The sequence below is a fragment of the Mixophyes fleayi genome, chromosome 4, assembly GCF_038048845.1.
Source record: "Mixophyes fleayi isolate aMixFle1 chromosome 4, aMixFle1.hap1, whole genome shotgun sequence".
Classification (NCBI taxonomy): Eukaryota; Metazoa; Chordata; class Amphibia; order Anura; family Limnodynastidae; genus Mixophyes; species Mixophyes fleayi.
The window spans coordinates 117,793,650-117,806,331 of record NC_134405.1 but is presented as its reverse complement, the minus strand read 5'-3'; the positions used below and the strand labels follow the sequence as shown (position 1 = coordinate 117,806,331).

The window sequence follows — 12,682 nt, the reverse complement described above, 5'->3', positions numbered from 1 at the left end:
TGACACTGGATACATAGTGACACAATGAGACTCCACCGGACTCAAGAGACAGAACTGTCACTCACATGGAGCCAGTCACCAAACTACACTGCCATAGTGGATGAGGACTATCTGGACAAATAACAGGATTGAGACAGAGCTGTCAATTGAAAGGGAAGAGGGAAGTGACATATGTTTATTCTAAACCCCAAGCGGTTGCAGCATTCCAGACTGAGTTTACTCTCAGTCTGTTGGCTCTACAGTAAAGGTGTTAGGATTTCAAAATAATTTACATGTCATTGCTTTTGTCCTTTCCCCATATTGATACGGTCCTGACTCTGAGTTCTGGATTACGGTGATTTCTGGCACAGACTAGGTTTGGTTTTCGGATATATCGCTTCTTTCTGTAGCACACTACTCTCAGGTAGCTCTACTACAGACAGTTACATAATGAGTACATACTGATGGTTCAGATTGTTTCTGTCCACAATGAGGGGGTCTGGGCCCATCTCAACAGTGCCGCTGTTATTTCTGAGTGCTCAGCTGTTTGTGCTTTTTGGATAGTGTTACTATCGGCCTGTCTACATACCTGCCTCAAGTGAATACCATTTATACCAGAGACAATTTGCTATTGTGAATTAGTGTCAGAGATACTTCTACATTACTGGTATGTAAGGGCTACTTCTGCATTACCAGTGACAGTTAACTACCAGAGATCTATCTCCATATTTGTCTGCATATTCCTGTTTCTTGATGAGCACCGTGTTACTGTCGAGCTTCAGCTATTATCATGTGTATCATTATTACCAGTTCAGTATTATGATTCTTTTGCTATTCCCTGTCTGCTGCTGAGTCTCAACAAACCATCTTTAATAGCAATACAATCTCATTCTTCCTGCCAGTGTATTCCTAAGAGAAGGATCATAATCCTCCATTGTAGAGCCCACAGTGAGATTTCCCGGTAACCGTTAAGCTTTTACTGCTGTGGGTGGCAGGGGATGGCAGGGGAAAATTCAATAAATACAGAAGGATTGATGAATCAGGCCCAGGGACAATAAGGGCATTCATTAGCACTAGTTAATTAATGACACTAATTAGCTCTAGTTAATAATACTCTGAACTTTCTATTTATTAGAGAAGTTCCTCATATAAGTTAACAAAATCACACCTTTGCAGGAGGCACAGGTTGTGTTATAGGGGATATTGGAGAACTTTATCTAGGACTGATCTTGTTTATTTGGAGAGAAATTGATGTGTTGATTATTCTGTGCAAGTTAATACACCTTCTGATGTGAATGTGAAATATGTTTCTTTCCTGTCTCTGATGTATCTTCTGATTGGCTGTAACTCTTATTTGTGTGTAAAATATTCCCACTTACCTATAGTAATATTGATGTAAAATTATAAAAGCACATATTTTAATAAAATGTGTTATAACCCGTGGGCAGCACTGTGGCTTAGTCGTTAGTAGTTAGCACTTCTGCCTCACTGCACTGGGGTCATTAGTTTGATTCCCGACCATGGCCTTATCTGTGTGGAGTTTGTATATTTTCACCGTGCTTGCATGGGTTTCCTCCGGGTGCTCCGGTTCCCTCCCAAACTCTAAAAACATACTAGTAGGTTAATTGACTGCTATTAAATTGACCCTAGTCTCTATCTCTCTCTGTCTGTGTGTGTGTGTGTGTATGTTGTGAAATTTAGACTGTAAGCTCCAATGGCACAGGGACTAATGTCAGTGAGTTCTCTGTACAGCGCTGGGTAATAAGTGTAGCTATATAAATGGATTATGATGATGATAACCCCAAATTGCTGCTTTGTCAAGAAATGAGACCTTTACATTGTTTTAAAAGAGTACATTTCTGTACATAAAATGGTTATAAAGAGTGGGATTTTCCTCAAACCCATAACAAAAAAAAATATTTTATAGCAAAAAATCTTTCAGATTTGTGATTCATAATGTTTATTTTATTAATTCCCTTAAAAACTTTAAACAATATACATCTATTTTATACATTATCACTGACAACTGTATATCTGTAAATTTTACATGTGAAGTTAATCTAATCAAATGTATTACTAATTTAAATTTATCTATTAAATATCAACCACAGAAACACTACAGGGGATATTTTAAAGGTTTTTAAACATTTCTCAATGTTATATTGTTTGTTCTAAATATTGCACAAAATCTAATTTGACAATGGAATGATAGCATCATTCCAATGTATTCATTATTTTCTATTTAGAAATCCCATGCATTTTAATATTAAACATATGACAATGTTTATTGATGGAAACTCGAAATCTTACCATTTGTAGCCATATATTAGTTGTCAGTACCTGGTTTTTTTCATCCTAAAAGAGAAACAAAATGTGTTTACAGAGTGGCATCTCCCCACAGTTAAATTCAATTTATTCTTTGTACTTTTGAAGTATATAGATTGCTCCCTAGGCACTTTTCCTTCTAACATTCCTTGCTAAGCCAAGTTAGAATGTTGCCTTTTTATCTACTTAAAAGGCTTTTTATATGTATATTTTATTATCATTCAATAGGGGCTTCCCAATCATATGAAGAATGAATAGACTACAGCAGACAAACATAAAGAATATATGGGTCATTTATGAACTGCAAGTATCTTGCAAATGACTTTGTAATGTCATGAAAGTATTTGTACACCATGTAGATAATGGATTTACATGTAAAAATGCGGAGTGGGCACACTTTGCACTGTGTGATGACTTGGCCATATATCACTGTTATGTGTTTTGTGCAGCAAGGCCCCAAACTATGTGCAGGATCCACAAAAATGTAATTTTGTTTTGTTGAAGGAGATATTTGAGTCTTAGTATTTGAAAATGGTCAAGTTTATGTGGGGCGTTGCCATACTTTTTTTTAATTTCTACCACTTGGAGATAGTGGAAATTAATACTTTTCAAGTAATTGTTCCTAAGTCCCTTTCCTCATGTAGGCACAAGTATGCCATAAGTAAGGACAATGAACAAGTTAATGACCATATTATACATTTTTTTTTAAATACTTGTCACTTGAAATAAAAGCAGTTTCCAAATCCCCTTATATCCCCTTCTGGGTCATAAACTACATAACACATAAACTAGGTTAATCTGTACGATGAAAGTCTTCATAAATAATCCCAGGTGAACTATTGGAATTTATTAGCTTAAAGTTATACTATCTATAAAATTTTTGGGTATATAAGTCTTACTGATAAAGTTCACTAGTGACACCGGCCATTGCAACAGTGGGGCTCTGTGTTAAACCCATTGTCATGCACCCAATCCCTTGTTAGAAGTATTAATGAGTCAAATTTGTCTGCCAGGAAGGGTGTGAACCTGTGGAAGCTGCAAGTTCTATGCAACAATATGCAAATCTATATACAAATATATGCCTACAATTTTCAGTGCATATATGCTGTATGGAAATGATAAATAAAATCTTAATAACAAAACTGACGTCCGCCCAACTTAAAGTGAGCCCCATAGTCTTTAAATAGTCATCAACTTTACAGCTACGTACACCTGTATTACCTGCCTGTTTATGCATTCTCATGCAGCTTATCTCTAACTATGGACACAAAACCTGTTTAAAAATATTGTACATTTCACTGGTAGTACTTGGCCATAAGTGTTCCCAATTCTACCCCAACCACAACACACAGCAGAATAAATTTAATGTTATCCGAGCTCTACACATAGAATATGAATTCTGCGAAATGCATAATAAAGTGTGAAATGTCATTGTGTGGGATGTGGAGGCATGTGAACGCAAATATTGTATCCCTGGAATGTTTAAGCATAATGCTATGTAGTTAATGTGTTTTATAGTGTTTTTTTATTATATGTAATGAGCATATAATGTCAGTCAGTGAATGGGCAGCATGGTGGCTAACTGGTTAGCACTTCTGCCTCACAGCACTGGAGTCATGAATGGAGTTTAATTCCCAACTATGGCCTTATCTGTGTGGAGTTTGTATGTTCTCCTCATGCTTACAGGGTTACCAGGTGCCCTGGTTTCCTCCCACACTCTAGAAACTTACTGGTAGGTTAATTGGCTGTAAACTCTAATGAGGCAGGGACTGTACAGCGCTTCAGAAAATACGTATCCATACCAGTAGATAGAACATATTTATTCAAGTAAGATAGATTATACAAAGGCATTGTATGTACAGTATGATATAAAACCTTATTTATTTAATGTAAAAATATAAAATATACAGTATATATATTTTTAAAACTATATTTTTATTAATGATTATACTGTTAAGAGATGTTCATTTATGTTATAATATACATTTTTTATGCATTGTGATTGAACTTATATTGCACATGTTGGGCCTGAGCCATTAAGGAGAGCAAAGCAAAAACAATGAGTAAGTTTACTAACGGACAAACCATGTTGCAATGCAAGGGGCGCAAATTAGATTATTATTTTGCACATAAGTTAAATACTGGCTGTTTTTTCATGTAGCACACAAATATTTGAACACTTTATTTTTACACTGAAATTTAAAGTTGATCTAGGACATCCCCTATCCCAACTATAAATCTGTCCCCACATTTTAAATTTACCTCCCACTCCAATGCAACATGGTTTTGCCCAGGTGCAAAGTTACTCCTTTTTTATGCTTTGCTATGCTTAATAACTATTTCACCCAGATTCAAATTGAAACATGTTTTGAGATGGATTTGAATGTGGTTGGAACTACGTTCAAGTTACCTGCTCTTTTTAATTCAATTTTAATCTGGTCTTTAAATGTTTAGATATAAATGCATACATTACATTTTGTTTGTCCTTTTACAATCTTTTATGTTCAGTAGTTTTACTGAATGAGGACATAGAATACATTTTGCATTATTATTTATCATTTATTTTCCTTTTGTGTTTGAAATTGATGTTATGTGAGCATGTTTTATTTATTTAAGCACTAATCGCTTATTATAATAAGTGACCCACAGATATAATTTTTATTATCACACACATATTTACAGTCAAAAATGTATTATGTATGAGCTATTCAGGGATATATAATTTTAATCTTGAAAATAATGTACATTTATTGCATATGATTCTCAAACAGAAGTTATATAGACCGTTTAAAAATTAGAGATATTTACTAGTACAGTATTGTATGGTGGTCACCTCTTTTGTGTGGAACTGGTGTTGAAAATATATATATATATATATATATATATATATATATATATAAAAGTATTCATCACTCCGGTAATAAATGTAACACATTATTACACATTTATCACTGTAAAATTTGATTATGAAGTTTGCATGAAAGTACAATAGGAAAAGATTCATTATATTGGAGTCTTATGACATGATGCATGGTTTGAGGTTATTTTAAGATATATTAGGATTGAAAAAGGATCCAGTATTGATCATCTATGAAGTAATTTGGTTATTACATAATATGATTCATAAAGAAGTAAAACTGTATTTTTAGGAGTGTAGATAAACTTATCAAACACTGAATACCCTAATTCGATTTACTGAGATGCATATACAGCCAATCGGAATTGAATGTCGAAAGGGGCTGTGAGCTCCTTGACGAGAAATGCTGTCAATCATAAGATAACATTGTTAATTCTACAGATGCACTGTCGATCATGAGGGAACATTGCTAATTGGATAGATGTACTGTCAATCATTAGAAACTCCTATTGATTTGGTTGGGAACTATTTATTAGAGATGTACGCTGACCCTCGTATTTTGGTTTCAAAACCTGTGCCGGTTCTAAACCAACTTTGTGTTTCGGCTTTGCTATTGGTTTTGTTGAACAAACGCAAAAGGTTTTGGTTTTGGATCTTGCTTTAATTAAAAATTGTGAAACAAAGGTAAAATAAGGTCATTTTGAGATGTTTTCACTCCTATATTACTGTATATAGCATTAACAGTAATTTCCAGTCATTTCCAGTCTACTTTCTAATGATCCCTTCACAACGGTCCCAATTTTCACCAATGTTGGCCAAAGTCTGCAGCTAGCTGTCTTAATGAAGGATTTTATCTTTGCCACCATTGCATTTGCTTTCTCTGATTCTATAAAAAAGAGAATAAACTAAATAGTGTTGATATCTCACTTTCATTGCACCCAAATCTCCTTTGCACGTTCAGACTTATTATTACTGTAATTGAATAAATATATAAACACACGGACACCAATGTAAATTTTGAAAAAGGTCACAGTTTTTATTTAAACAAAAATGGTGACAGAGAGAGCAATGCAATTCAGCTAATAACTAATAGCAAAACCAAACAGTGGAAGGTCAAATTTAGCCGGGATGCAGTGGCAGTATGAGGCCTCCTGGTTGCCCTGGCATCAGTGTGAGTACACCACTTCTTGGGGACCTCCTCTGCTGCAAGCCTCGGGCAGTCCCCGTTACCCCGTGATTGGGCATTAATTTTTCCTCCCTCCCACATAAATTAGTCCCTTGGTCTAATTCAGAAGTGCAGCATTACAGCACAGAACATATAAAGAAAACAAGGTAGGAAAGCCCTGCTTTTGGCTACCATTGAGTGCTCTGGCTATGTATTGTGTGCCTTATCTTTAAATTTTTGTAGTATGGGTGCAAGTCACTTTCATCTATTTGCTTTCCAAAATGTCTAACTCTATTGATTCATACCACTGTCCATCCAATGAGCTCTGCCTGTTACGCCGGGATTGGACAAAGCTTACTTAATGATTTTTCCACCCTACATAAATATTTACAAGTCTCTGGTTTGATTCAGAAGGGCAGCATTACGACATGGATCTACCTCAGTCCAAGGACTATGCTCATCATCTTTTAAATGTCTACTAATGCCGATGTCCATAGTTGTCCACTGTTGTCTTAATGAAGGATTTTGTAAAACTGCCGCTGGTGCATTTGCTTTCTCCAATTCAATAAAAAAAAAAATTAATCCTGATTTGCGGTTCTCTTACTCCATCACATAGCTTAAATCCTCATCCATCATATCTCCATCTATACATGTATTCTTTGCAGGTCCAAAATTTGTCCTCTTAATTTTTCAGATTGTGGTCTTTCAATTGCATTGTCAAGACATGGTTTGGTCAACCAAATCTGCATCAATGTAAGTATTATACATACTTACATTTGTGGGAAGGGCAACTTATGGCCTATCTGAACTTTTTCTTTTACATATATCTTTCACCTCAATAATAGAACATATAAATATAAGTTATATACATTCCATATTTATGTACATGGGTCTTGGGGACCACCTCTGCTGAAAGTCCCGGGGATTGGACGAAGCTTACCTCGGGGGAATGATTATTTTGCACTCCCTCCCCTTAAATATATACGAGACCCCTGGTTTGACTCAGAAGGGCAGCATTATGGCACTGAGCATATAAGTAAAACAAGGCTGGATAATGTAATCCAGGTGGTAGGGCCGGGCATTGGCACTTTAAAAACGCTGTTTCTACTCTGGCCATCTCAAATGACGTCATTTGTCACTATACATATTTGTTTCAGTCGCATTTTACATGTGGAGACGATTCAAGCTGTCGGATACTGTCCTTTCTGTTATATGGTAAGTACATATTTTGAACTTGTCGGTGTAATGGTAATCGTTATTGTTTTGTAGTCATAAACTATGTCGGTATATAAAGTGCTGATAAACCCTATCATCTCTGTTCTAAAATGGCACTTGAGAGAACGAGGGCAGCCTATATATATGAAAGATGGCAATCCAAAACACGAGAGAGTTTTGCACAAAAAATATCACAGAAACAATGTTTCATCTTGTTTTGAGATCTGATTTTGGCGGGTATTTGTCGGTTTTCAATTACTATGAACCACTCACCTCTACTATTTATCATCAGGGATAACATGCTGCAAGGTTTAACCGTTAAAAAAGCAAAAAGGGGAAACATACATAGGGCAAAGTGTGGGGACCTGTTAATCCAATTATATTAAATTATGGAGTATTAATTATTAGTGGACCTGCTGTAATGTCGAAATGAGTATATAAGACAGAAAGTAGTACATTAACATTTAAATACCAGTTTGAATCAATACTGACAGGCAGATATTAGTGCAATCACTCAGCAATAATCAGGGATACTAACATCTTGTTAATGGGAAAGGTTATAGTCAGTGAGAATGCTTAAATCATACACCTAATAGTAGGACTTTAGTAATGCAGTTTGCAGATTGCAATAGCAACTGATTATGGGTGCAGAATTATACTGTTATAATGTCTCCCATTTGAAAAGAGATTTAGCAACAAATCATACATTTATATAACCACTTTAAAATAGGGGTGTGCACCGGGCACTTTTAGTGTTTTGGGTTTTGGGTTCTGATTAGCTTGAGGTTTTGGGTTCTGATTTGTTTTGCCAAAACACCTGACGAAAGGTTTTGGTTCTGATTGAGGGTTTTGGGTCCTGATTTATTTTTAAAAAAGCATAAAAAGCGCTAAAATAAATTTTTGGTTTTTTTTTACACTCCTACGCTATTATTAACCTCAATAACATTCAATAACAATCATTTCCACTAATTTCCAGTCTATTCTGAACACCTCACACCTCACAATATTCTTTTTAGTCCAAAACGTTGCACCGAGGTAGCTTTCTGGACTGCGTAGTGGAGTGGGCCCGGTACCCAATTTGGTACCGGGGCCACAATATATCACCCTCAACTGGTCTGAATTCCACTGCACAGCTGCCTGCTCCTACATCCTCTGCAGCATATACAGGGTGTAGTTCTAGCGCGTCAATACCTCTTGTTTTTGACGATGACAGGTCATTTTCATTAACTTTGGATTTGCCCCAACACTGAATGTAGTTTAATATCTGATACGCATCTATCTGTACTGCGTAGTGGAGTGGCCCCGGTACCCAATTTGGTACCGGGGCCACAATATATCACCCTCAACGGGTCTGAATTCCACTGCACAGCTGCCTGCTCCTACATCCTCTGCAGCATATACAGGGTGTAGTTCGAGCGCGTCAATACCTCTTGTTTTTGACGACGACAGGTCATTTTCATTAATTTTGGATTTGGCCCCAACACTGAATGTAGTTGATATGCATCTATCTGGACTGCGTAGTGGAGTGGCCCCGGCACCCAATTTGGTACCGGGGCCACAATATATCATCAAAGCGTACGAAGGGCTTCATCCACAAGAGCTACATGCTTGCTGGAATCGCAATGGTTTACCAGCTCCTCCCTCACTTTCTCTTGTAATATAGATTGCAGTACCTATTCTTTTGCACTGCTTAAAAATTGAACGAATTAAATGTAATATAGATTGCAGTACCTATTCTCTGGAACTGCTTAAAGAATAAACGTAGTAAATGTAATATAGATTGCAGTATATATTCTCTTGCACTGCTTAAAAATTGAACGTATTAAATGTAATATAGATTGCAGTACCTATTCTCTGGAACTGCTTAAAGAATGAACGTAGTAAATGTAATATAGATTGCAGTACCTATTCTCTTGCACTGCTTAAAAATTGAACGTATTAAATGTAATATAAATTGCAATACCTATTCTCTGGAACTGCTTAAAGAATGAACATAGTAAATGTAATATAGATTGCAGTACCTATTCTCTTGCACTGCTTAAAAATTGAACGTATTAAATGTAATATAGATTGCAGTACCTATTCTCTGGAACTGCTTAAAGAATGAACGTATTAAATGTAATATAGATTGCAGTACCTATTCTCTTGCACTGCTTAAAAATTGAACATATTAAATGTAATATAGATTGCAGTACCTATTCTCTGGAACTGCTTAAAGAATGAACGTAGTAAATGTAATATAGATTGCAGTACCTATTTTCTTGCACTGCTTAAAAATTGAACGTATTAAATGTAATATAGATTGCAGTGCCTATTCTCTTGAACTGCTTAAAGAATGAACGTAGTAAATGTAATATAGATTGCAGTTCCTATTTTTTGGACAGCTGAAACAGTGAACGTAGTAATATAGATTGCAGTTCCTATTTTTTGGACTGCTTAAACAGTGAACGTAGAAATATAGATTGCAGTTCCTATTTTTTGGACTGCTGAAACAGTGAACGTAGTAATATAGATTGCAGTTCCTATTTTTTGGACTGCTTAAACAGTGAACGTAGAAATATAGATTGCAGTTCCTATTTTTTGGACTGCTGAAACAGTGAACATAGTAATATAGATTGCAGTTCCTATTTTTTGGACTGCAGAAACAGTGAATGTATGTATTGCAGTACTAATATTTCAGGACTGCAATAATATATTGCTGTAGAATTTTTTTATACTTCTTAAATTATTTTTTAATATTTTTTTTTACTTTTTTTTGTATAATTTTTTTTTTGGAGTTTTTAATAATTAGACAATTACTATGGACTTAGCACAAAAATGCACAGGACTAAAGCACCACTGGACTCAGCAGGACAGACACTGGCCAAAGCACCACTGGACTCAGCAGGACAGAGCACAGGACAAAAGGACCACTGGACTCAGCAAGGACAGAGCACTGGACACAAGCATAAAGCACCACTGGACTCAGCAAGGACAGAGCACTGGACACAAGCATAAAGCACAACTGGACTGATCACGCAGGAGTACCACTACCCTACAACCTCCCTCTACCCTGATCACAGCCCAAATTAAAATGGCACACATACAGTTCCCTAGGGAACAGCCTCGGCGCTTGTAGTCGGCAGATAACCCTTGTTAGGGGAAGGTTCTCTGGTTAACCCTGCAGCTTAGACCACGGTTCATCGAGCTGTGTAATATACAGAAAAAAACACACCAAAATGTCCAGCGCTGGGAATAAACCTTCTGCCCATGTACAGTAAATCTCTATACAATACACACTTGAATAAAATGCACAAATTTATTGGAATATATATTCCTGCAGTAAATAACACAGCTCCCAACTGGGGAGCTTAATATACAAATTGCAGACAACGATCTATGGTAATTAAATTTGGGCTGAACGTATTTGTATGATGCAGCCTTTAGGTGTCTCACAAATAGTCACACAAGAACTAATATAGACAGCTGATAAAAACATTCTATGTCCCCTCTTTCATCTGATGAGACTGGTATCTGTCATAAACCTTAAAAATGTGAATACATGCATGATTCAAAAAATCTATATATATAGAGAGATCTCAATTCCTGAAAATTCTTATCTTAAAAATAAAAATTAAAAATAGTAAAAATAAAAAAGATGCATTGATAATGGAATAAAAAACTTTGTGTATATCAACAACGAACAAATGATCTTCAGTGGAAAAATGAAGAATCCAATGATACAGAGTAGGACTTGTTCCGTATCTATACGGTAGGTATAATTTATAATGTCCTCCTTTCTATACATACATGAAATCTCATAGTATTGAAGACAATAAGTCTGTAATGTAGCGGTTCTTACCGCATCCTATGGTCCTCGTATATAGGTGCAGGGAAGCGTGATTCCACCCATGCAAAGTTCTTAAACTACCTGAATATCCGGTGATGTTTCCACTAGAAGAAGTGCAGTATCCAATTCAAGCATACAGGAACTGATATGATGTATTTTCGTTCCGCTTGAATACAATACCAATTGAATCGTCGGAGCATATATTTGTCAAAGTATTATTTCTCTCCACACAGCGCTGTGTATAATGAAGAAACCTGAAGGAAAATCCTTCGCTCACTGACGCGTTTCGTCCCGTTCCAAGCGGGACTTTTTCAAAGTAATGTTCCGATATTCTCAGCTCCTAATTAAGGAACATGGGGGCGTGGTTGTCTCCATAATTTACATTTAAAGTGCACTCTTCTCTCTATCTTCCCTCCGCAGTCCATTATCCGGACCGCTATATGGAATCTTGTTTATATGTTCCACAAATTCCAGGCGGTCAAATGACTACTTATGGAGAATTGAAAACATTTTTATCCACCCCTACAAAGCCCTTTCACAGAGCCACAAGGAGTGGAATTCCAATCTGATGTTCTATAAATATTTTTTTCTTCATTTGTTTTTAGATCTAAATTTTTCTTGAAAATCACTTTAGGTGAAAGAAAAATTTAGATCTAAAAAGAATATTGGCTCCAAGTATGCTGAAACAAGAAAAAGTAGAAGAAAAGTGATACTTGGCTTCCTGATAAACCCAAGGGATGTTATAAATGCGGTAAAAATAGATGTTTGACATGTGGGTACATTCTGAATAAAGTCAACAAAGTAAGATCTAACTCGTGTGGAACTGAATACCCGATTAAACAATTTATTAATTGCGATACTCCTTATACTGTATATATGTTAGAGTGCAGTTGTAAGTTTCAGTATGTGGGTCGTACTATTAGACCTTTAAAAGCAAGGTTCCGTGAGCATAGGCGGAACATTCTGAATGGCCTTTCTACCCATAGTGTTTCAAGACATTACTCGGAAGTTCATGGAAAAAATCCAGAATGCCTCAGGATTGTTGGCCTTGAACATGTATCTCTTACTGTGAGAAGAGGAGACAGATATAAGAAAATCTCTCTATGTGAATCATCTTGGATATTTAAATTGGGGACTCTTTGTCCAAATGGGCTGAATAAGGCATTAGATTTTTATGACATGGACTAGAATATTTAACAACAATGGTTCACATGGGAGGGTAATTCTGGAATAGTAGTCATAGATATTCTTGGTTATATGCCTTATATGAAATGTAAAGTAGTCCAACTTTAGAGGATAATAAATCCATTGT

General features: G+C 35.9%; 1 protein-coding gene across 1 annotated transcript in view; it reads right to left on the bottom strand.

Annotated features, from left to right (window-relative positions):
- The window catches only part of LOC142151950 (neuronal acetylcholine receptor subunit alpha-7), a 184,533-nt gene that overhangs the window by 82,450 nt on the left and 89,401 nt on the right, over positions 1 to 12,682 (bottom strand). The window contains exon 3 of the mRNA XM_075208081.1: positions 2,290 to 2,334. Coding sequence (XP_075064182.1) covers positions 2,290 to 2,334 — 45 coding nt within the window. The remainder of the gene's footprint in view (positions 1 to 2,289; positions 2,335 to 12,682) is intronic.